The sequence below is a fragment of the Pteropus medius genome, unplaced genomic scaffold (genome assembly GCF_902729225.1).
Source record: "Pteropus medius unplaced genomic scaffold, Ma_sr-lr_union100, whole genome shotgun sequence".
In the NCBI taxonomy this organism is placed as follows: domain Eukaryota; kingdom Metazoa; phylum Chordata; class Mammalia; order Chiroptera; family Pteropodidae; genus Pteropus; species Pteropus medius.
This window is the reverse complement of record NW_024354875.1, coordinates 39008553-39035631: the sequence shown is the minus strand read 5'-3', so window position 1 is coordinate 39035631 and position 27079 is coordinate 39008553. Positions and strand designations below refer to the sequence as shown.

The window sequence follows — 27079 nt, the reverse complement described above, 5'->3', positions numbered from 1 at the left end:
GAGAGGTATAAGCCTTCCAAACAAGTGAAGACATGCCTACGAGAGCAAATCCTAAGCCTCTGAATCAAATGCCAGTGCAAGAGAATCTTGTCGAAGGAATTTTTTCTACATGAGTTGTACTCAATTTTAGCTCTACTGTTAATTTTACCCTGTTGACACAAATCCCATATAATACCACAAACTTGTGCCTCTCCACACCCTCTGGTGCTGGCTTGCTCTCAGAGTAACGGACTCTAGAAATGCCTCCTGATTCTGTTCCTATGGAAAGACTTGGATCCTTTCCCTTCCAGTATGCAGCCACCTAACCCTCAGGCCAACCACTGGTTGTTAGATCAGTTTCTTGGTTTAATTTAACTATCCATACAAGCCAAAATCCTGGCTATAGGCTCCTCAAAAAAGCTAACAGAGGCAATTAAAGACATCTTGCTGAGGTTTAACCAAAAGTACAGGCATACCCTTGGAGATATTGTGGGTTCTGTTCCAGACCACAGCAATAAAGCAAATATCCCAATAAAACAAGTCACACGAATTTTTGGGTTTCTTAGTGCATATAAAAGTTAACACTACACTGTAGTCAGTTAAAGTGTGCAATAATAGCATTATGTCTAAAAAATGTACACATCTTAATTTAAAAATACTTTGCTAAAAATGATAACCATCCTCTGAGCCTCAGCTCAGTTCCCGGTGGACAGTCGATACTGATGAAGCGCAATAAAGCAAAGCATACATAACACAAGGTATGCCTGTAAATTTGTTTTGGTAAAGTCGTTCAAAAAAATGAATTAACCCAATCCTTTGGAAACATCTTCGCCATTCTACAACTCAAACAAATGTAATTTCATAGTCATAAGAATATTTAAGACACAGATATCCAAAAGATTAAAGCTATGAAAACAGATCTGATAAATGGAGTAGAGAAAAATATACATTCATATAACCAAAACAAATTGTTCAATAGTTCTTTAACAGGAAGCTATAAAACCAGGAGAGTCAAATCCAAATGCTCTCAAGTGGCAAGCAGGTAATGTAATGTAAATTAGTCAAGTAAGCCAGCATACTGGGAAGAATAAGGACTGTGCAGAATACCTGCCATCCCAAAAGAGGTACATAAAAATTTTGCTGCTCAGTTCCATTCACTTGACTTGCGGTAACCCATTTCACATTTTCGGCCCTTCTCATAACCTATATCCTTCCAGTGGAGTTGATGCTATCCAAGTTTCAGGGATAGAGCATTCACCTATGCATGAACCATATATACATAACATTTCACCCCCACTCCACTCACCCCATTGTGACTGATTCAAGGATGAACCCGATTAGAGTTCACAAGATAAAATTAGACTTCTGATGAAAATACTGAGGCCAGAACTCTTGCATTACTTCACACTGTATCTCAACCCCTGGGAGGTACTAGCAGTTATCTTACAACTTCAATGAAAGCCTGTCTAATAATGGAGTCAACTAGGAGGAAGAACTAGCAGACGGAGATAAATCAGATGTTGATGGCATGCCTAAGGCCAACTCTACCCTGAGCTTTTCAGTTATGTGAAACAACTAATTCAGTTTTGTCATTATTCAGTTATACCAACAAATTTATGTTTTTCTTGAGCCAGTTTGGTTTGTTTTCTACTACTGCAATCAAATGAGTCCATGATACAGGCATTTAAAGTCAATAGTTAAAAATAACTCCCAAACACACAGTACTGAGTTTGGCTGACAGGCCTCACCAGTATTCAAGTATATGCAAATAAAAACTCTTCGGTTTTATTTAAAATTCTTTCAAAATGTTTTCTTTATAAGATATAGTCTACCTTAAAATTTAACAAACACTATTGCCTTCATAACAACATTTGCAAAAGGCCAAGAAGCAATAGCAGCCTTGGCTGTCACGATGTATATTTTTTTTCACAGTATATCAGACTATAAAGCCTTGGCCTCTTTAAAAAGAAATAAGCCCTAACCATATGCATACAACAGAAACACAAATTTAAAAGTATTCCTTGTCACAGAGTACTGTGCCAAACTGATGATTCTCTCTTCACCTCAACCATGCATACACAGTCTCTCATATATGTGCACACACACGCACGCATATACACACACTCTCATACCTCCTGCCATAATAACATCTAAGGCAGTATGATGAACAGCATGATCTTTGGGGTCAGATGGACTTGAGTTTGAATCTTGTTTCCATCATTAATTAGTATGTCTTTAAACTATTATGTAATCTTTCAAAGATTTATTCTCATTTCTAAAAAGATGATAATATCTGCCTCAGAAAATTGAAAAATAATACATGTAAGTAACCCAGCAAAATACCTAGTAGTCAGTAATAGCTGTTTTTTTCAAATGGGCATGCATTGCTGAAATTAAGTGATACCTGTCATAATTCAACACACACAAAAAATAAATGGTGATCAAAATGAGCAACACTAGAAGTCCTGAAAAAGTCTATCGTGTACAATGTGCAAACAAAATTTATTTGTTCAAACTTTATGTGTTCAAAAACAGCAAAGTGACTTACAGAATTAGGGTAGTGAATAAAAATCACAATCTAAAAACAGGGAACTAACCATATCTTAAATTTTACATCAAATAACTATAATTAGAATAAGTTAATTTTACATCTTGAGACAATATTATCCTTTTTGGAAGTTCTTAGAAAAGACGTAATATGAATTGAAGTTATTTACAAAGTACTTCTATAAATGTCCAGAGTGAGAACACCACATTTTCTCATTAGAGGTTGTACGAGATGTGAAATTGCTAATGGCAAGATTATCTACAAAAAGATAAAACAGTTACAATACATTAGCTCACATTTGCTTAAAAGGTGTTACTATAAAAAAAAAACAAACTCATAACAAATGACAGTTCAACTTCAAAAAACAATGAAAATATATTTAAGTCCAATATAAGCTCCTTACCAAATAAACTCCATCTAGGGATCCCAATTAAGCTGAATATACTTCTTGCTATAAAAGTGATGTTCAAAACACACTGTCCACTCTCAAAAAAGATAGACTCCCTCTCAAACAAAAAGTATGCATATACTACCATAAGATATCAATTAAACAAAGAACCATGGGCAGAGAGATATGTTTCAAAACAAAATCCTCTGGAAAACAGCCTGCATTTCTGTACGGGATACTGAGCTCTCTTTTGAACTTTTCATATCTCCTCACCGCTAGCCAAAAAGAGTTATTAATCTTCCTTTTACAAATTGGGGTGTGCCTTAGTTCTTGAAATCTATGCACAATAAAGAGTTAAGAGGGGATAAAAGACAAGTTAATTCATGATAGGTAGAAGGAGGACAAGAAGAAAATATTCTAAATCCTTGATTGCCACTGGCTACCTATGGATATTAAGCATACAAAGTGGCTAGAGTCTGAATTGAAAAGTTAAGTGTAAAATATACACTACATTTCAAAGATATTGTACTAAAAAATGGTAGAATAGATCATTAATAATTTTATATTAATTACATGTTAAAATAATTTTAGGTATCTGAGTTAATAAAAATTATCTTAAAATTAATTTCACCTATTTCTTTTTAACTTTTAATGTGGCTACTAGAAAATTAAAAATTACATAGGTGGCCTGCATTATATTCTTATTAGATATTAGATAGCACTGTTCTAAATCATGGCATCTAAAAAAGATGAACTTAGATTATTTTCTTTATTTGTAATCATTTCTAAGTTTGTCTTTAACAACAAAAAAAGAAATGTATCTGCCGGTGTACACAATCACCATTTCCTGTTACCCTTCCATACGTTTTCATACAAACTCTTAGGATGCCCTGCTAACAGCAGTGAACAATACAAAATAAACATATTAATATATAATTGTACTTGAAAATAGATCAGAAGCCAATATTATGTTATTAACATACTAGTGCTTTTACCATGCAGCCAATAACTGATAAGTATTTTTATTAAAACAGCAATCCATTAAAACAAATCCATTTCAAGTGGTGGTTAGTAGGCCAACCATAGTCAACCAAATTCCTAAAATGTCATTTGTCAGCGAGGTGTAGAAGGCCACACATACTTCTAGCTAATGCCAACTGAGCTTCTATTATATTGTATTGCCTGCTGCTTGTGATATTCAAGCCCTTGAATCCCCATAAGCAACAGCTAGGAAAATACAACTTCCTTGTAAATTTCCATTATTAAAACACAAAGACACGGACAAACATTACAGTTTTTATCACCAAATATTTAATAGTAAAGACAGTATTATCTTACTAGAGAACTAAAAAGTAAAATTATAAAATCTCCTCACCCAATTTCAAAATAGTATATTATCAGATTTGGAAGATGAATTGCATCCAGATTATTTTCTCCCAGAACCATCTATCCATTTGCCATTTACCCAAGTCTCTTTAACCACCACAACTCAAGTTACAGGCTAAGCTGTTACTTCTAAATCTCCAACTCCTCTTTTCAATACCCAGCAAGATGTCTATTGCCCTTACGTGTCAGGGTCCTGACCTTCAGTTTTTGAGAGGTATCATTAGGCCACTTCAAGCCTAATCTTTTTCTTTTTCTTTTTCTTTTCCTTTTCTGTGTATTCCATCCACTGTGCTTGAGCAAAACTACTTATCTGGTGTTCCATCAATACACCCCTTGTTCAAGTCATTTCTTTTGTTATATTTCTACTTCTTCTTCCCCTACATAGTCATAGTAGTCAAGGCAAAACAATTTTATTTTCTTTTCCCCAGCTATTTAAGAAGCTCTTTAAATTCTACTTATAAAATACAAGCTCTCAACTTTCTGGAGGCTATACATACTTATTTCTCTCCCATCTATCTTTCCTGAATGAGACATATTTTACTTTGTTTCTTAGTACTAGTTTTACATTAAATGCAATAATTCATTTATAAAACTCTAAAGCTTGAAAGAAATTCTGTGGTCCCCTAAACCTGAAATATTATGTTCGAAGTATTTTTCTGAAGAGTTGGTTCATAACTTTCAATAGGTTTTTTAAACGGTCCAAGGAATGCAACCCCTCTAATGTTGATTCTAGTTTCTGCTTCTTTAAGAGCTTGTGTGAATTTACATCCTTCCTCCAATCACTATAAATCTTAATAAATTTATCACTGATGTGAGCAAACTCTTTATGAAATATACACATCCATTGTAATGCTGATGAAAACCTTTCTCCTGTGTGTTTTAGTTTTGTTCCTTTTCATAGCACTTACTTTACATACTGGAATTTCAATGACCTCCTTTATAATTATGTTTATGGATTTAAAATTAAAAATCTCAGCTTCTAATCATGGCCACCACACTGCACAACTGCAGGGGTGCCATTCACACTGTATTCTATGTTCAACAAAGCACACAATACAGTGTAAGTGGCAACCCCTGTAGCTGTACAATTTAGATGTTCTGGATCAACCAACAATGCATATGCTCAATTTTCAAAGTCTTCCAACAGTATGACTTTTAACAATATATTCAAAATTTTCATTCATTTGGAGATTATACTGGAAAAGTTGTGATTAACAATTTTTTAAATCGCTATTCATTTATCCCAATTTCACTTAACAAGTAATCTTTACTCCAGTTTTGAAAACTTTAACAGATATTTTAAAGGTATTTAATATACTGAGTCTCAATCTGAAGTTATATTTGACAAAACTTTAAAAATATTTTTCTATGGCTAGAAACAGGGTTAAATGCTGATACTGAAAAATGCAAAAGCAATTTAAGAAAGAATTGTACTTCAGTGTTTAATTTGAGAGAGAGTTGAAATCTACCAAATGATGCTCAACATCACAAGTGATTAAGGAAATGTAAATCTAAAGCACAATAAGGTAATACTTCATACCCACTAGCATGGCTATAATTATAAATAAAATAAAAACCCAGAAAATAAGTATGGCAAGGATGTAGATAAACTGGAACCCTCACATATTGTTGGTGGGAAAGTAAAATGGTACAGCTTTTGTAAAAAGCAGTGTGGTGGTTTCTCGAAAAGTTACACAGAATATTAACATGACACAGCAATTCTACTCTGCAAAGATCTGAAAACAGGTATTAAAATAAATGCTTGTTACACAAATGTTCATAGTGGCACTATTCACAGTAGCCAAAAGGTGGAAACAACTCCAATGTCCACAACTGATGAATGGATAAAATATGCCAAATACTTTTATTTTATATTGTGTATTTCTTGAAATGTTCGATCATTTTTCTTCTTTAGCCCACTTTGCAGTCAGAGGACTGGGAACTGCCATTCTTTGCAGCCCTGTAACAAATTTCCCTTGTTGAGGGGTATTACTCCCTTCTTTAAAAAAAAAAAATGAATTCTACTTGTTTTTACAGTCTTAGTACTTTTGTTCATCACAAGATTAGACAACTGTCAATTTTGGTAGTAATATTTGGGGATTCAGATCATATCTGCCTCAAAACATGTTTAAGGTCGTTTTCTATCTTTTTCTCTGCTCTAGAACAAAAGATACATGGAAACTATCTATCACTTAGAAGTTTAAATCATCTTATCTGAAAAATTTTAACGTATTTAACCAAAGCATAAATTTTTTAAAGTTATTTTACAAATCTAATATATATTTTATATTTTCAAATAATCATCCCCTGTTGATTATCTGAAGAGACAGCTGTTAGTTTAATTTTGTTTTTATAAATAAAAACACATAGTCATGAGATTTAGGATATCTCTGGTGCTTTTAGTTCACACCATCATTCGCCAAAGTTGTAACTTATTAAGTTCTGATTTACTTCTATTTTCACCTATTTGCACTAAAATTTCATGCCCTCATTACTTCATTAGCTAAACACACACACATGCCTTAATGTTAGCAGACTCCTCCCATACACTTTTACCAACACTTTTCGTTGATGACAGGTAATCAAAGTATACCCAGGGTGCTTAAGTTAAGACATAGCTAGTCATTAAAATCAAATAAGAAACATGTCCTTACCTGTTCTTCTCTAGCTTCATAGAGAATAAATGATATTTCATTATCTCCCCTGCACCTTCCCCACTCTCCCCATTCCAATTAAGACCTTAAACCTCAGAGTACTATTTCTCAAAAAATGATTGGAGGGCTGCTAGTATTTGAATCCTAAGACATGCTTCTTAAAATTCACATTCCCAGGCCACCCTTGGACTAACTAAATCAGAATCTCTGCTTTGGATAATTATTGATTACAAGAATCTCTTTATTTACCAAGCCCAAACAGAACGCTGTCCACATATAGCATTAGGATGATCCTATAATTTACCATACTAACTGGGGCATTTCTGAAAGTGAAAGGAAATGCTAGTAATAATTATATTAAGACGATAGGTATAAACCAGAATGTATGGTCAAAGCAGGGTTTCTGTGGTGCTCCACACTTTGAGAACTACTTTCAACTACTAAGTTTATTAGAATTAGTCTAAAATGTAATGCTAGAGCATTACACTAAGAACGGAAAATACAAAGAAACAAAAGAGCCATACCCAGCTCTAGGTGGGAAGAAGGCACATAACAAGATGCGATAAGTTACAGAAATAAATATATAAATCTCTCAAAACAGAGATGTGCAGGAAGGTCTTCATAGGGAGATGTAGGATCTGAAATGGGCCTTAAAAGATCACAACTATTTGGAGGATGACAGCCATTCCAGGCAATGAGAGAACATAAACAAAGATGCAGAGCCTAGAAAACCCATGTTTTATAGCCATGAGGTGGGAAACAAACTACTTTTGCTAAAGCATAGAGCTTTATCTTCCATTACACATAATGGAAGATAAAAATAAAATTACGAGCGAAATGCAGAAAATTTTGATGGACGACTGCTGAGATTTCTGAGGGTATTCCATAATCAAAAAGCAGCGTGGATAAATGTAGGAGTGCCCAGGGGACACTGAAGGGTGAAAAAGGAATAGATATCACACATACTAAATACTAAAGAAGAGTAAACAGCAGAAAAAGATTTCAGAAACATCAAAAAAGCTGAAAGTAAACAAACATAAAGGGGCACCTAAAACGAACAAAAAAATTAAAATAAGTCATGAAGAAAGCATTGTCAGTTAGATTACCAACTGATATGCTGAAATGAAATAGGAGAAAACCAAATTTTAAAAGATGCAAGAAATACAAGACAGAAAAGTGGAGAAGGAGCTATACATATGGCCCAATATATTAAAGATAAATGGGAGGAAGCCAGATAGTGAATAAAGAGAGAAAAAAAATGAAAGAATTAAATGGGCTTTAAATATAAATCTATCAGAAATAGGAAGAGGTTAATAATTAGAAAGAGACTGAAGAAAAAAAGAAAAGTTCAGTTTGAGGTGATGGGCTAGCAAAAAAATCCTGTTAAGAACACAGGTTTTCCTACAAATAAAATTAAATTCACTAATAATAATAAGATCAAAGGTAAATACAAAGAGACATATTTGCAACAGAGGGTGTATAGGTATATGCTAAGCTCATGCACGAAGTTCAAATTTAGTATGAGATTTCAGAATTTGGGGGAAGTGTAAAGAGTAAAGTGCTAGAGGAAGAAAATAACCATTTTCTGCATAGAAGACAATTACATGTGCAGCAAAAGCACACATACTTAGTCAAGATAGACTTTACAAAAGAAATCTATGACAAATTATTATACGTTACTTGAAGGAACATTATACAAAAATAGTGTTTTTTTAATTACAGCATTATGATTCACATCATTATAATGTGGACTCTAAAACAGTAATTTGCAATTAGAAGTAATAACTCTTCCTCACCCAAGACATTTGGAAATGAGAGGAGGAGTTGGTTTCTGGTAGCCGCAATACTGAGAGGGGGCCCTACTAGCATTTAGTCAGCAGAATCCAAGGATGCTCAATGTCTTCCAAGGCAAAGTACGACCCACCCCAAAACGCCAAAAGAGGTCTTGATGAGAAAAACTGTAAACAGACAAAGAAGGTTGCTTTGTCTTGTATATTGATAATGATAATGTTCACTTTTCAATTCATGATAAATTGATTCTGATAAAGGTCTTTGCATTCCACTTTGAACTATTTTAATTCAGAACTTAAAAACAGAACTATAGTTCTAATAAAGACATTTCAGTTATTCTAATGCTAAGACATTAATTAGCTCTTGATAAATAATGAAGAGGTGGCTAGGAGAATGTCATGTTTAAAACAGTAGCTTCAATAAGTATTCAGTTTTCAAAATAATACCTGGGGCAATGCTTAAGATGAATGCATGCATATACATTATTTTACCACCAAATATGCCTATGCAATTTTTATACAGCTGAATTTTCCTAGGGCAAAGCAATTTAAGTTGAAGTTTACTTAAAATTAAGATGGTCTATAAGGATTATAATGGCAATATATTAAAGTAGCACAATGGATTGAAACAAAGCAAATTTGAGTTCACAATGATTCTGAAAAGGGTACTAAGGAAACCAACTCATTATTTTGAAAAAGAATTTAAAAATAAAAATGGTATATAAGGGAAAGAATTAAACATTTATTTTGCCTTTACTATGTAACTTACCCAACTAGGTAACCAAATAGAGGATGTGGGTAAATTTCTCTTTAAAGATGTATTCCAATGGCTACCTGCATCACAAAAAGACAACCAGATCTTATGTGTCTCCTGATAGAAAAGCACACTATCACCTTTGAAGCAGCTGTCAAAAACAGACAGGAAGGAAGGGAGAAAGGGGTGGGAGGAGGAGGGTGGGAGGGAGGGAGGAAAGAAGGAAGGAAGGAAAGAAAGAAGGAAAAGCCTCTTGACTGAACTCTCAAATTTACAAGAAACACTGAACCACAAAGGAATATGTCACTATTACACCATGCCGTAGGAATGGAATAAGCAAAATCCAGAAACAGCCCCATTTCATCATTAAGTAAATCACAAAAGAAGAAACTTACAGATTAGAAGAGCTATAAAAGGCATATCAACAATCGCAAAGTGCCTATTTCAAAATTGATTCAAATAAATTGTGGTTGGGGGATGTCTAAGGACATCCAAGAGATATTTGTAAATTTGAATAATGACTGATTAAGGAACTTCAATAAAATTCTAATATGTTAATGACATTGTGGTTAAGTTAAAAGGAATCCTTATCTTGTGAAAATACACATTGAAATAATTGTGCTTTAAAAATACCGATGAAATGTCTGAGATTTGCTTCAATGTAATACGAAAGGTGAAATGGAGGGGGTTATAGATGAAACAAGATTAGTCAAGGGTTGGTAACTACTGAAACTGGGTGAAGGCTACATGGGATTCAGCACATTAGTCTGTTTACCTTCATATATGTTTCAAGTTCTCCATAATAAAAAGTTAATTTAAAAAAATCAAGAAAACTCAGCAGGAGGGAAAAACAATCATTTGCAACGTGTTTATTTTAGAGTTTGAAAAAGAATAAAATGAATACTTGCCATAGTCCTCTAATGGATATGGGGACACTAGGCATCTCAGGAGACAGAACATAAAGGTCCTTTAAATTTTTAAAGACAATGGTATAAATATAATTTTTTAAAAAATCTGAAGACACACTAATTAAAACTGCCACTGAATTCCACATAGATTACTTGCATCTAAGTCTGTGTTTAAACGCCAGATTTTTCCTCACTGTGATAACAGGTGAATTTATTACAAGCATATATCTACACAAATCCAACAAATATTACTGATACTCTTAGAAACAAATGTGAAAAATAAAACCATAAAAGCCAAGGCCTTATCGTGCCCTCTATATTTTGTTGTTGCTACTGTTTAAATTGAGAAGACTACAGAAAGCAATAGGAAGCTATAAAAAATATGTAGCCACAATCTTCTGAGATCGATTCTCTAGGGGTACTCTGAATAAATGGATTCGTGACCTACTAAAATTAATGTGAAAAAATGGTCCATTTGTAAAAGACCTAAAAGATTAAAAATGACAAAACAAACTGCAAAAAAGCACCTTCAGAAAAGGAATGAACAATGTTTATAAAAAGTGAGACCCATGGATGTAAAGGGAGGATCATCATGATGATTTATAAGCAAAGGAAAATAAAATAAAAAGGTAACAAAATTCATGTTTCCCTAGGCCTTTCATTCAGACCAAAACATGTAGAGCTATACTCCCAAAAGCAATTTCAGACCGAAGATGTCTTTATTTTACCTCAGACAAGCAAGAAGTTAAACAGAATGACAAAGTATATTTGCTCTCAGACAGTGAAGCAGCAAAGAAACTTTGGAATGACATAACTGGTCCAAAACAGGACGACTAAACCTCAGACAATGAATGAACACAGCACTACTGCAATTTCTTTCCAAGTTTTGTTTCTTGCAAATAACCATAAAATTAAAACGATTATTATATACATGAAGGACTAAACAGAGGAGACTGGGATTTTTTAAAATGTAAATGATCCTTCTAGAAATTTGACTCTAGTGCTAGTATATTCTTAAGGTTAACTACTTCCCACTGACCATCATATACAAAATAGGTACACCAAAAACAAGCTTTTGCTGTTTACCTATACACCCTTAAAAAACCTACAAAATGTTAACAGAAAAATCTCAAAACTTTAGAATTTTACTTTAATATTGCATTTAGACCAAGAGAAAGGCTCAGACTGATTCGTAAAACTCATTACTTTCATCTATCCAAAATGAATCATGTAAAGCTAGCATGTCATCCTGGGAACATTAGGTCTGTTGTGCTAAGTGAACCAGCTCCTCTTCCAAAGAGACTCATAAGAAAAAAAACAAAAAACAAAACAAATCCCCCTACTAATATCTAGGAATAATTTTTGTATAAATCCACAAGTTTAGGAAAAACAACGACTAAACTATGAAGCTATATAAAACAAGACAAAATTAAGAGGCATATAATATAAAGCCAAATTTCTGTAGAAAGTCAGATCTGGTACCAGTATTTAAAAATAAGCACACATGCTGCTGAGAAATCAGTATTAAAATTCTCCTAAAATCCTATATGATTGGTTGGGGCTTTTCTCCATAAAGCTAAAAATTTTTATCTGAAAAGAGACTTTATCCAACTTCAAAGCAATTCATAAACATGGACTGCTTCATAACATCCCAGAGAAAAAAGGAGAGGTAGATTTAAAGTTATTTCCTTTGCCCCCAGGAAAACCATACATAAAGAACTACAAGGCAAAGAACAAAGATTTGCCTTTTCTGTTATGATCATATTCAATCCCTTACCTTCTTCTTTACAAGGAAAGAGAGTAGGGCAAGAAAGCTGGCAAGTTGGAGAATACTCTCTGAAAAGAAAATTCTAATTAAAAAAAAAAAAGGGGTGAGGAGACTAAGAGCCTAGCACCCCAAGCCAAAGAAGAGAACACTTCTTTCTCCAACTCACTATCTGGATTCTACTTGCCAAGTTCTAAAAACCCTACAGAAACAGTATTTTGGATCCTTCAATAGACTATAAGCAAATAAAAGAGATGTATTTACACTAAGCATGCACCTACAGACCCATAATCAACTCAACTGTTTTCACCGGATTTCTCAAGCAGCTCTGTACAAAAGCAAAAGTGCTTACTTTCATGTAAAAAGTAAGCCTGTATTTTTGCCCTGGATCAATTATGTATATGCACTATATATGTGACATTTGGCAATTTTCTCAACTCTAAGATTGTTTTGAAATCTTAAGAAGAATGATACTTCAAGGGCTTGTTTTGGGAACTAAACAAAATAGTGTATCAATAGGTACTATTCTATGGACTCCAGTAGAGTGTCAGGCTGGGTGCTCAATTATTTCCTTCTTCTTCTTTTGAAGTGACAGTGAAAGTCATCTATTCATGGAAGTATATATCATTTGTGGCAGAGAAATTGATTTCGCACTAAATCCCCATATGCTCCCCCACATTTTCCAGCTACCTTGCAGTTATCTGAGGCCATGTGATTAATTCATGTCTTCCTTCCAGACCAAAGCACTTAAAAGGTAGCACATGACTCTTGGCTCTTGCCTGGACACATGTTCCAAATGGCAGAGCTATAAGACACAAGCAGCATAGATCTGAGTCAACACATGGAAGAGCTACCCAGGAGAATTCCTAGACCTACGGTGGATTTCATATGAGAAACAAAAATATATCTTTATATGTTTATGTGTTTTAAGTCTTCTAAATTAGTTAATGCAACACAGCTAGCAAAATATAGTGTATCTTTTTATAGCTGAATTGCACTCAAATGCAAGACAAAATGCATACATAAAAATGGCAAGTCCTGTGCTTAAGTATTAAAGCCTATCTTCCTTTCTATATAATTCTGTATATCTAAAACAAAAGGAATGATTAATAGACAATATTTGATAGTAAAGTGGAAAAGTAATCGAATATACACAGAATAACTTAAAAAGAAATTGATACTTATGGTTTCACTTTAAGGAGAAAGAATTCTAAAATTAAGAGTCTAAATTTCTTTCTAGTTAAGCATACAAGTTATACAACAACAAAAGAGCAATGGCCCAAAAATAACAAATTAGAAACTGAAAACAGCTATTAAGAAATAGGTAAAAGAAAAGAAAGCAGAAAAGGACTTTAAAACATCCTTTCACCATGAGTAAAGTAGCTGTAGTCAATGTCACAATAATAAAAGTAGCATAGAGCCACAGTTGTTCATCCACAATTCTGGAATCCCAAAAGCTCGAAAAAAATCAAAGCTTAAAAAAAAAAGTTTGGTGTAAAATAATTTGGCAGTAACATCAAACGTGAACTAATCTGAAATTATTTGTAGTCTCTATTTATCCCACATAGTATTAATACTCATAAAAAAAATCTCCAAGGTACTGCCTATTGTTTGGAAGGGGGTGGCAGTAGGGACGCAAAAATGCCCCTCCATCTTTGAGAACTACTCATCTAGAGGCAAAAGATAAAAAGTTTAAAGATGTTTCTTTTTCCAGATTGTAATAAAATGTCAAATATACTTTTCTGTCAAAAGCAATATGGAAAAAGAAAAAATCATTTTCTATTTCTCTCGATTTACAAGTGGTTTTATTACGTGCTTTTAATCTCAATTCTGTAGAGAAGACAAGAAGAGCAGATTAAGTTCTCCATTCTCAGTCCGAATGGCACTCTAAGCAAAAATGACTTGATTTTCTTACGGCTAAAGTGTTATCTATCTATTGTTATAGCAACTCATTCAAAGAGGAAATGAGGTACCAATTGGTTACCTATGGAAAGAACAAAACAATTTGGAAAAATAAAAAAAAACTTGTATGTAGCTGCAAAGTAACCATGTAACTTTTTAAAATGCACAGTTTTCACTCACTTTCTACTTACATTATCTGCACTAAACTTAATAGATATCTTGTGGGGGAAGAATATTGTTTTCAACCACCTCATTCTCAGGGAAAAAGTTTCTAGTCAAGATAGTACTGAGATAGTCAAGACAGTACTTCTGCTACACTCACATATATGACGGACATAATTAGGCTTACTGTGATTATCAATTTCCTTTTATAATGAGAAGGTAGCCAAATACTTTTGAATCATATTAAAAATTACAACTATTTAGAAGTAAATAATACATGGGATATTTAATAGATTCTCTCCACTCCAAACTCATTGTTTTACCCAGAATTTTTATTCCTGTCGATTTGACAGACTTCAATTTATTTAACAAATCTTCACATGCAAAGCACTGTGTGAAGAGATACAAAGATATCTAAGACTATTCTCCTTTCAAAGGAACATTAACTTGTAGAACATAGACAAACACACAAATTATAGATTATAGTATACAGCATTAACATACTGCATTATGTATTATACCTGTATTAAAGTAACTATTAGCTTACTGAAAAACGCTAAATTTATCAGTAATGTCCAAGTGCCAAGAAAAATACTCATGATTTTTTGAGGTCTATGCTGATGCCAAAATGTAATTAATTAATAATAAAATAATAAACTATCAACTAATAGATGACCACAGTAGGGTGGATTGGAAAACACCTTCAGTCAGAGTAGTTCTGTATTTCTCTTTTGTAATTAAGTTTCCAAGTATAATTTAATTTTTACAAAAAGAGAATTCAGGGCTTTTTTTTGAAGAGTTGAAAATAGGACTAGATTTATGAGATACAATTTTGTTTTATTATGAGTATACTCGCATAGCATACAGTTTGATATAAACAACACCAACAATCATATATAAGTACAAAAGAAAAAGCAATCTATAGTTGTGGGTTTAAAATCACATAGTACAGTATAAGCAAGCAACAAAGCTATGTAGATATCATGTTATTTTGATATGACCCGCCTTCATACACCAATTAGAAAATGCTTCCAAAATATCTCCTTAGATCACAGACAAGGAAATACTACTTATGTCTAGGTAACTGGTAAACTATATCAATTCAGAGTCTAAATTTTACAAACACTGATATAATCTCATTCTCAGTAAAACTACAAATTCTTATAATGAAATATTTAAAAGGGGAAACATAACCATCACCCTTCTTTTAAAAACTTTCACAATTTTCTGGATAATCAAAGCATTCTCTATTGTACTAAATATCATTAACCTAATGCATATTCTTTTAAAGGAGATAACTACTTGTTCACTTCTGCCCAATATTAAGTTTATTTTCTTTTTTATTCAAGTTCCAATGACTGCTTTTATTAACATCAAATGAATAACTGCTTGCTATGGTCTCAATAAATAGATGCAGAATTGATTAAAATGAAACTATTCATATGGTAGGATGCTGACGTTCCAGGAGAAAATGCAAGCAAGAGTGAGGGCATGCTGCAAAACTGTCTCTCCTACTTTAATCAGCTGTGACTACTTGATTGACCCAATTTACACTGTTACAAAACTTTAAAACATATTAACTCATCTAATCCTCATAACAAACCTATAAAGGGGGTATCATTTTAATCTCTACTTTACAGCTAAGGATACTGAAAGGTAGAAATAGTCCCCAATTTATCCAAAGTAACATAACAAGTGACAGAGCAGGGAAATGAACCCACAGTCCAGTACCAGTACTTTTCGAACCTTAATATATATTTGATTCACCTGGGAATCTTCACATTCTGATTCAGTACTTCGCAGTGAGGGGAGGCAAGATTCTGCATTTCTAACAATCTCACCTATGATGCAGACGCTGCTAGTCTGACGATCACCCATCCCTGAACAACAAAGTTCTAGTCTACCCTAGAAAATGGTGGAAAGTGGTGGTAATCCTCAAAAGGAGGTAGAGTTCATCCACAGTTAAGACAACTAGGTTTATGAGTAAATCAGGGATCGCCAACTTCAGGTTTAAAACTTAATTGCTTCTTTTATTATTTTTAAAAATAAGGAAAATAGCAAAATTTGCAAGTATTATAGTACTTCCGCTTTCAGGTTTTACATGTAAACATATTAATACTATAACCTGACACTGTAACACTTGCCTCCAATAAACTTTTCCCACATCCAAAAACTATTTACAAATGTCCCTGAATATTTTAGGTACTTTAACACAGATTCAATATCAACATATTAAAAGGATATTTTAAAAGTCTATATTTGCACTTGCTTGTATATGCAAAGAATGAGAGGTTGAGTTAAAAATTCAGCATTCTTTGTCACTCATACAAGTGGTAACTGAGAGAGAACAAGATTTGGGAAACAGGTGGAATATTAAGTATCTTAATAGCACTCACTCAACAATTCTGGTCAATAACTTTCTCTAAAAACAGATAATGAAATGCCCATAACACAATTTTCCTTCATTTTCATTGGTGTATCAACTATTTATACCCTCACCTAGAATGTAGTATGTAAAGTGTACAAACTGAAGTCACAAAATATTATATGCCTACGTTTAGGATACTTTGGCCTAAAGGCACTCCAATACTTAAAAACTGAAATGCCATCAAATCACTGGAAATAATATTTTATCAAACTTTTATACTAGCAGGAAAAAAAATCAACACTATCAAAATTTAGTCAGACAAATTTAAAGCCACACAACTTAATTCAACAATTAAGCCTATCATAAGAACACCCTGGGTGTATACAATATTAGACATGGCTACATAATAACAAAAAAATATTTTATTAATTAAACATAGCAAGAGATTTAAGAGAAATCTTAATCTAGTCTGAGTAATTTTGGTTTTGCTGTGTTTCCTTCTATTTCATTTAACTTTTTCCTAAATGTACACAGATATATTTTCATTTCTTCCCTGAGGAACAATTAAATCTGTCACATACTTTGACAAGCTGGTAAAAATCATATTCAAAACCATAACAGAATTCTATTAACTATACATGAAAGTCAAAGGAATTATTCATCAATTTCGGGCAACATGAATTCATATATTCTAGTATTTATTTATATAGAATCCCATTTTTAATAACACAAATTAATAAATTTAAACTATACAATCACCATAAAGCTAAAATTCTCATCGATGCACCTGTGAATTACAAGAATACCACACAATCTGTCGCATATCAGACAGGAAGGTAAAAATACAATACAAATTCGGACTTAGCTGTCAAAAACCTTAAAATGCCTCTACTAAACACTCGACAGTCCAGTTTCCTGCTCAAGGGCAAGGACTAGCTATTTCACCCAAAAGAAACTGAAGACATAATAAAACACACAAAAATATCTGGATATTTTACATGTCAGGTATATATGGAAGAAGACTGTGCCCAATCTAATAAAAACTTTTCCCAGTCCCTTACTAAGACTTATTTTGTTTGTTTTTTCTTTAATCACTTACAGCCTCAAAGAAACTCATAAAAACTAGAGAACAGAAAGATGTCGATTGCAATAGCTGACAGTAAACATAAGCTGACAAAAGAGCGCAGATGATACATTCCATGTTACCGTTCGCAAGCAAACTCAAAAGGTTTGCTATTTCACTATTCTAATCACTAAATGTTAAGTGTTATTTCATGGGCTGAAACAAAATATGGAATATAAAGAGAAAAATAAAAACATGCTAAACTTCCTACCTCCTAGAAAGATTCCACTTACTCTAAAATAATCCTCAGTGACCTTGTGGAACCATTCTTGGGTTAAACTGAAAAGTGTCTTACTTCAGCAACTGCAACACTTCGCTATAGCTCTAAAGGTATTCAACACCTGTCTACCGGGTTCTCTAGCTTTATGCAGGTTCTCCAGTTTGTGCTATTTGCAGAAAATCGACAGAAACCTTTAAAAATATTAGACCTTACATGCAATTTTAAAACATTTAAGAGTTTTGAATTGATAGATCTTTACATCTTTTACAATGGGAAATATCAGAAAACACTCTGTAAGTTAAGTGATTCTTCCAGAGAGCAAATTTTACTCGACACTTCTAAATGGCTACAGATTTTACACAACATTTAGAAGCCTGGAAGGAAATACTTTATTTATTCTCTAAAGCAGTACTGTTCAATAGAAATATAATGTAAACCGCACATGTAATATTAAATTTTCTAATAGCCACATTAAAATGGTAAAAAAATTCAGTTAAATTAATTTAAAAATGTATTTTATATAAACCAATATATCCAAAATATCATTTCCACGTGTAATAATTATTTCTTAAACCATTAAGTTAGTTTATATTCTTTCTTCGTATTAAGTTTTCAAAATCTGATGTGTATTTCATAGAGTACATTTCATTTTGGACTAAACTGAAGGGGTCAATAGCCACAAGTGGCTAGTGAATACATTACCGGACAATGCGGCTCATAACTAACATTTTTGCATCTGATATATCACTGTCTGTTTAAAATTAGTTTACATTCATTTTTTCTTTTTGGATTGAAATGGCTGATAACAAACATGAGCACAACTGGTAATTCACTGGATAAATCAGGATGATATCACCTTAGCTGAGGACCCCGTTAACACATAGTAAGAAGCAAGTAGATTTTACACTATTATATCTTAAATAGACTTGAGAAAGGTTTGATCATCACAAGCGAACACAACTTGTAGCAAAAAGAGAGGTAAGACAAGAAAACATTTTCATATCAAACCTTATCAAACCTTAATTTTAGCAACCACTCTCATCTATATGAAAATTACCTCATAAGACTGATGAATTTTGGAAGGCATATAGCCATTGTTGAAAAGAAAAGCACTAAGTAAGATGAATTGGGAAAAAAAATGTTTCAGGAAAAAAATTACCGGTTATTTTAATATGACCTATACTAACCAACAATCTTAAATTATTCTACATGAGTGTCACTGAAATGAATTCTTCTCACAAATTCCAATTCATCTACTACTTGTCATACACATTTCATGTACTTAAATTACTAAGAACTTTCCCAAGTAATTAGAATATTTGATTAAAATGTAAATAATTCCAACAATGCATTTTCTAGAAAACAACAATTAAAACCATTAGCTTTGCACAAAAAATTTCTCCTTAAGGCAAGTTACTTAATAAATCAAAGAGAAAACAATACTCCTGTTTACTGCATTTACATTTTGTAACACATTCAGCAATTTCTAAATTTGGAAGGTCAGTTCAGATTGCACACAAGCAGTAACTTTAAAGCTTAGCAAAATTTTAGAAGTTTCTGCAATATATTTCTGAATAAACACACTCTACAGAAATAGTACAAAAATCAGCACCATTCATACCAATCTTGGTAAGCAGCACAAAATCAGTATAAGTCCAAAATGCATGAACATGCGAAAAAGTATTTTTCTGGTCCCAAATTTATTTAATTCACTTTAGAAATTTCTGTTTAATCTACTTGCAAAGCTGAAAAGAAGCAAATGTGTCCTACAGCACATGCATTCAAGGACGATACATTATTCTCTTGATTTTTCCACAATTTAAAATTAAAACAATAAAATTTGTTTCTTACCTGCAGTTAGGAGGAGGATCAAGGGTTATTTCAGCTAGCTCCTTCTGAATTCTGTTAGTGAAATGAGAACAGACAAAAAGGATTTGAGATAGTCTTCAGAATAACCGGGGAATTACACTGCCCTCTACCACCATGCAGTTAAATGCAAGGCTGGCTTTGCCTTCAGTAATGCTAACATGGCTGCTTCCTCTTTGTTCTCAGAGGCATAACCCAAATCCCTTAACAGAAACTTTGCAGCTTTTTTTCTCACTTGCTACTGTAAATAAGTAAGACATTTACACCCGATTTGAGAAATAGTCCTCCACTAGCACTCAGTAAAGGATATAAAATCTATTTTAAAACACTTTTTACCAAAGAAATTCTCTTTTCAAGCTTATATGCAAATGAGACAAGAAGGGAGGAGGGAAAGCACTAGAATATTTGACAATGACTTCAAGTTACTTTTATCAACGGAAGAATTAACAAGCTACTGCTCTTGCACATTAATAGTTTTGACAATATTTTATCTGTCAAAAAAAGTTTAAAATTTACAAATACCTTTACCAGTGAAAAACTTCAAGGGACTCTGGCATTTAACCACATCTGTTTTCCCTGATCTTAAGTACAACACTTAAATTTAATAAATTTGGGGGGAAAGTAGATAATAAGATATTATGAAATAGATTTGAGTAAAGAAGGAAAAAAAGCAGTTTTTTAATTCAAATTTGATGTTTTCAAAACTGAAAATGCGTTTAATACATTCCTCAATAAGACTACAACAAATTGACAAAGATTTTAAGTTATTCAAAAGACTTAATATATTAAAATATTCTAAAGTTATTAACAGTTGAATATTCATACAAGATGAAAATCCATAGGAAAATAAAAGTATTTTTGAATCACTACAGTACGCCAATATTTGATCAGTTTTCATATTTTTTTTCCTTTGGTTGTAATCCATAAAAATCAACAAAAAGGTCAATATTGCCTAACACTGTAATTACAGTTGATGTGTAATTTAGAATTCATGGATATTCCACTATCACTGATGGCGTGCCATTTGACAGAATATTATTTTTACCATCGTAAGTAATAAAAATCAACATGAAACTTGATTTTTCACTTATACCCAACAAAATGTCTCTCCTGCTGTTGATTATTGAAGTGCCAAGCACATCCACAAGTTTTAAAGGGAAAAGGCACAGGACAATGAAAGTTTTCAATCACCAAGTGCCACCTAAAATTGTAAATGGCTACTTTTCAGTTTTATTTGCCCTCAGGAATTCCGAGGCGGAACCGTAATTTAACTACAAAACCTAATACCTGGGATGCATGACTTAAAGTCATGTTTGGAAAACTGAAAGCAGATTTACAGCAGAATTTTTAAATCTGCATTCAAATATAGCCAAAGCCTTGAAATTACAAATTTTCTAGAAAACATAATTGTTCTTGAACATTAAGTTTCATGAAGAGAGGCAATGCTAATCTCTAGAAGTGTCAATTTCAACGATGAAGAGTATGGCTCATAAAAAGGAACATCCTCAATGTACCAGCTAATTTGGGTTTACCAAATTTTCCTTGCCAACTCCTTAAACAATCTGTTAAAATGTTAGTCCCAATCTTTAATCAAGGATACTCTTAATGAAGTTACCAAAAAGTACAGAATAAGTTTGCTTAAAAGTGTAAGTCTAGAGAGGTGGTTTATGTATCACCTAAAGAATGACAATTCATTCATGATGTAAATATTTTTGAACTGTTATTTATGTAAAACAAACAAAACTGTCCAACCATTTGAAAGACAACCCGAAATGTGCTTAATCCTTCTTTAACATATTACCTTTTAGCACTAGTGGATAACTTAGCAGTGGTTTTGCTAGAGAGTTTGGTGTTTTTCTTCTGCTGTGTTGCAGAAGGTTTTCTTTCTTCTTGCTCTTCAGGCTCTGGAGCGGCTGGGTCTCGCTGGTCCGCATCTGAACTACCACTGCTGGTGCTGGGGCTCTCATCATCAGACCTTTGCCTATCACTGGACATCTTGATGAAGTTATTACTTGGAAAACTTTTTAAAAGAAAAGAAGGGAAGAAAGGAAATGTTAAATCTAAGAAATAAACCAATACAATTTTCTTCTCTTAATATTCACGGGAAATCGTGTTTTAATGAAAATGCTTCAAAGTGTTCACACTTATCTCATCGTACAGCAAGGTTACAGGGGAGGTGATGTGTCTCAGAACGCCAGCGTTCAGGGATTTACCAAACTCAAGTTAGAAAACCCACTCACATTTTTTTTCCATCCCTTGGACAATCTATCAATTGTCTACTTTCTCAGAAGGCATGAAACAGATTTGCCAGGGAACTTAGGCAACAAGCATTAATAACATATGACACACTGTAAATAACAGATCTCGCTGAAAAATGTTAAAAAGTCACTAATAACGTCTAAATATTTACACACTGACATTGGTCAAAGCTACCAAATTCCCTTTCCGAGAGGAAAACATACCCTGTTAATCGCCCATATGCTTATTTAAGGTGGCGATTCCTCCTCTGTGCACGTAAGCCTTTAAATATAACACTTAGGAATTTAAAAATTAACTAACAAGCTGCTCTTGCCGTTTCCACGGCCAGCAGCGAAGATTCATCCGGCCAAGACCGAGCTGCCACCCTGGGAAAAGCAGAATCCAAACTGCACCTTCTGCAAAGCTCTCAATGCCATCAAGGTTCCTCGCTCAATTTTTACATCACGGACCGACATTTTGTCCAAAATAACAAAAAAAACAATCAGAGGAAAAACAAACAAACAAAGAAGTGCAACAAATTTCCGCGCCCGCGGAGGCGAGCCGCGGCCGGCGGCGGCGGCCACGCAGCTCCGCGGCCCTTTGTGGGGAGGGCCGCGCGGGGGCCGCGGGCAGCGCTCGCCGCGCCGGGCGCCAAGTGATGCGAACAGCCTGGCCGGCCCCGCCGCGGCTCGCGGACACCGGCGGCGCGGGCGCCGGGCGCGAACAAAGCTGCCCGCCCCCGCCCCCTCCCCCACCGCCGCCGCCCCGGCCGCCCCCCACGCGGCCCCCCGGCCCCGCCGCCTTACCTCGGCCGCCCGCCCGGCCCGCTCCCGCGCCGCTACGGTGTGGGGGAGGGAGAGAGAAAAATACCCTTCCTTAAGGAAATGGAGGCAGCTGGGGAAAGGGGAGGAAAAAGAAGCCGAGGAGGCTCTGGCCGGGGAGTGTGGAACATTGAAAGTCGGAGGGGGTTGTGTAGTGCCGGGCTCCGGCCGGAGGGTGGCGCCGCCCAGCGCCTTCGGAAAAAACGGGGGGTGGGAGCTCGGCTGGGCTAGGGCGCGAGCTCCCGGTGAGGCGGAGAGGACGCGGGAGACCCCCGCGCGCTGTGGCCTCCCGCCGCCGCCGCCGCCGCCGCCCGGCTCGGCTCCTCCCGGCCGCGTAGTCAGCAAGTTCCGAGGCGAGCGCGGGGGAGGGGCGGGCGCGGCGGCGGCGCGCGTGCTCGCTGCTTGCCTGGCGGAGGGGCGCGCGCCGCCGGCGTTCGGCGGGCGCGAGCTGTTCCCGCGCGCTCCCGCGCGCTCTCTCCGCACCTCTCTCACCCGGGGGGCGCACGCGTTCGCCCGCGCGCGGCCAGGACAAAGAGCGCGGCGGGGACCGGGCGGGCTGGCCCCTGCCGCCCTTGGCCGCGGAGCCCGTGCCTGAGAGGGCGGGGGCGCGGGCGCCGTCTCGCGGGGCTGCTGTGCCGCGGGGTGGCTTCCGGCCTGAGCCCGCCTCCACAGCGAGGCTGCCCATTGGGCTACCCGCCCCGCAGGCTGGGGGTGCCTTCGGGGCGGGCGGACCAAGGTCATCTTCAGGGCTGGCCACATCCCATCTGACGGCTCAGGGGCCGGTGTGGACTCCTGGGCTCCCACGCCTGGGCAAGAGCCCTGGGCGTGTGGTCGGGAGTACCCCGCTTCCTTGGAAGACTGCAGACTAATGGGTGTCGTTGACGAGGCCAGGCAGGCTGAGGAAAGCTGCGTCTTGCCCCTCATGTGAGCTAAAGGGGTTCTGGCCACTGAAGGAGGAAAAAATTGGATTTGAGACAATGGGACTAGCCTCTGCTTCTCTTTGGCCCTCAACCTGCCAAAGAGGACAGTCCTTTGGATGCTTTGAAAACTTAAAAATCCAAAACAGTTTTTTAAATTGTTTAAAAATGTCCCGCTCAGGATTTTTTTAAATCGAGAGAGGGGAATTAGACGGTTCATATCTGACAATTTACTGTAGGACTATTCCGATGTGCATACCTGATGCCAGTTCTGCAAAGAGAAGACCTGAGTGATACTTGGTCACAATGTACACACAAACCCTTCAGATGGGGTAGCGAAGGTTACTTTTGTTCTATCATTCTCTCTCGAGTCTCCAGGTGGACTCTGCAGTTTTTTACCCCCAGGCACAAAGTAGCCAGAAGTACAGAAACTTCCTGTTTGCAGCCCAGACTTCTCCAACTACTGAGAACTTGCTCCAGTGATAGAGCCCCAAAGGGATTTGTGAATTCCTCTCCCACAAGTGTCCAGGGGCAGGGGTGCTGGGAGAATGTGGAGTTCACTGAGGGAGTGAGAATGGCAGAGTCAACAGATAAGCTGCAGTTAAAGGAAGAAAGAAGGAAAAAAGACTGAGTGAGCCAACACATTTACTTATTTTTCCTCCAGATAGCAAAGTTTTGGAAGAGGGTTGCTTAAAACTCTGAAGAATCAGTTACATTTCTGTAATTTTCCAAAGACACAGTCATTTAGTGAACTTCATTGAGAGCTATTCTGCTAAGTGCTGGACACACAAAATTCACTCATTCAATTACTGTGTGACTAAAGCCAGGTCTCCATTCTGTGCTAGAAGCTGCCAGTCCAGAAGAGGAACAGTTCATTAAAGTTCACCAGGTTGATAAGGAGGAAGGATACTCCAGACAGAATGAACAGCATGTCTCAAGAAATGGTGAAGAAACACTATGGTGTGTGTGTTGACAAGCTTATAGGAAGAGCTTGCTAGTGAAAATACAGACAGAAGGTCCCCCCACCCCCCAACTTTTATACTGTGATGCTACAGCAAAAGCCAGCCAATTTGGAGTTTGGACTTTGCTTTGTTTGGAATGGGAAGCTGTGAAAGGAAAGCTGTGTATAAAACTGTATTCTTTTAGGGAATTTAATATCACAAGAAGGCCCTGAAGGCCCAAAGGCCAATTGCTGATTGGATTTGGGTGGACCCAGGAGATTTGGGAGATAAAGATATTTAGCTGTGTTTTTGGTAGTATCTTCTATAGAAGAAATAATATTGAGCTGAAAAGCAGGGGAACTGGATTCTAATCTCATTCTACTAAGTTTATGTGACCTTGTCCCAACTTAATTTTTCTTATATGTAAAAGAAGATTGTAGCAAAGGTTCGAAGTCCTCTTGCTCAAAAATTCCATGATTCTTCGATGAGTCTGAAGTCATAGAGTTCCACTCAACATTCACTCAACAGGATACTTAGGAACTACCAAATGCTGAGAAATTGGAGTGCAGTACGGGTGCTGCTCTTACTGAGGTCAATGGGAAGTGGGACAGCTAGAAATGTAGGCTACAAAATAAGAAGTGCTACATTAAAGAAGTGAACAGAAGGAATGGAACGTTATTAATGATCAATTAATTAATAATGGAATTATTAGTTCAGTTTCGGGTAATATGGTTTGAGCCAAAAGAAGTAACAATGAACTAGGCCAGAGGGATCAATAAGTGATAATATAGATAATGCTCTTGGCAAAGTACCTGGGACATAATAGGTGTTCAACAGTACTTACCATCTTGTTAAAGTCACTTAAAGAGAATGAATGGCTTTGTAAGATTAGGGAGTAGTGGCCTGCCCCCCCCCCACAGTATTGGGTGCCCAACTACCTTTATTCATACCTGACTAAAGGAGTCATTCAAGTGATTTCTTCCAGCTCACAGCTCTCCTCCATGGTAACATGACATCACCATCTTGACCAGAAAGTAGCTTGTAAATTATGAATTCTTTCCAACATGATGTTCTTCATAGGACACCTTGTTTTATAATAATTTTCTCTTTTGTTTTTGTCATATCTACCCTTAAAATTAGGGACGTTTTATAGGCACTCCTGAGCGTGTACAAATTTGACCTAATGCAAATTATTCTATAAAGTATGTAATAAAAAATTTCCCATATGTCCCCTCAAAAGAGTACCACAAAGCAGATACCAGCTACCACAAGAAGATTGTTCACTGTCTCCTATTTTTTTCTTGTTAGTGTGGGTCCTGTTAGCTCATTAACTCTGAGTCAGAGATAAGAGGAAAGATAATAAATCTAATTGCAACAAATATTGCCACAGTTACCTCCTCTTCCTTTTTCTCTCAAATATTATGACCAAAAGGGACCTTTCAAAAGGGCAGACAAAGAAGGCCCCAGAATCCTTTAAACCTCCGCAGTTTGGGAGATACTTTTTCCTGAGCCTTCAAAAGGTCTCAGTGTTATATGTGTACATAAGTATATATGTGTATAACCAAGAATTCTATAGGAATATATCATTTGAGTTGCCTACGAAGTTTCTGAATTGAGTGATTACGTAAGCTACAGTGAGGCTACTGATCTTTTTAATCACACGCCATGGCCAGCAGCATACCTCATATATAATGGATGTAGAATAAACACTTATTAATTTGTTTCGTTGATTTCAGATTGCTTTTGTTTGTTTCCTTCACTCAATGACTTTTCTAAATATCTCTTTATTTTACCTCTTTCTTTTTCCTTTTTTTCAGGCTGTCTGAGATGCTATTCAGTTACTTGTATCCTTTAGTCTTCCAGCTATAAAATTTTCTCTTTCTACCCATGAAAACAGGATTGGTTTAGTAAGAAGTCAATACTTGGCCCAGGCTTAAAGAAGCCATGTTTGCCAGTGTTAGTTTCGGTGTCTGTGGACCCCAGAGTCCAATGTACTGCTTGACATCACTGCGTTTTTCCATCGTGTTATGTATGGAAAACCTGCTGTGTGCCAGACCCTGGGATGGGCCCTGGAAATAGAAAGGTACTTAATCCTCTGTTTGACTTCAGGGACTTCAGGGCACAAAACTCTGATCATTTCCTGCTTTTATCCTTTGAGATAACTCAGAGAGGAGGGTAAATATCAAAAGAGGTTCATGTCTTTATTCTATAAAGAGCTGGTAAGCAAATGAAAACATAAGCACCTTAATGGAGCAAAAGGCCTATTTTGAAAATTTCAAAAGAAATACATTTATTTAACCTTATTAAAATAAAGAAAATCTCAACCTTGCTAGTTATCCAAAAACAAAA

The 27079-nt window shown here is 35.8% G+C and overlaps 1 protein-coding gene across 7 annotated transcripts in view; it reads right to left on the bottom strand.

Moving 5' to 3' along the window:
* UBE2E3 (ubiquitin conjugating enzyme E2 E3) overlaps positions 1-23494 on the bottom strand; it is a 77531-nt gene extending 54037 nt beyond the window's left edge. Inside the window, exons 1-3 of one of the 7 annotated variants that reach the window (XM_039855830.1) lie at positions 23356-23494; positions 21615-21833; positions 19799-19849 (exon numbers count right to left, since the gene is read on the bottom strand). In XM_039855830.1, the coding sequence (XP_039711764.1) occupies positions 19799-19849; positions 21615-21808 (245 nt within the window). In that variant the 5' untranslated portion in view covers positions 21809-21833; positions 23356-23494. Of the gene's footprint in view, positions 1-19798; positions 19850-21614; positions 21834-22275; positions 22777-22857; positions 23218-23278 lie in introns of those variants that run through there. The other 6 variants (XM_039855835.1, XM_039855828.1, XM_039855829.1 and 3 more) reach the window with 6 other exon arrangements.
* Between the last annotated feature and the right edge of the window lie 3585 nt (positions 23495-27079).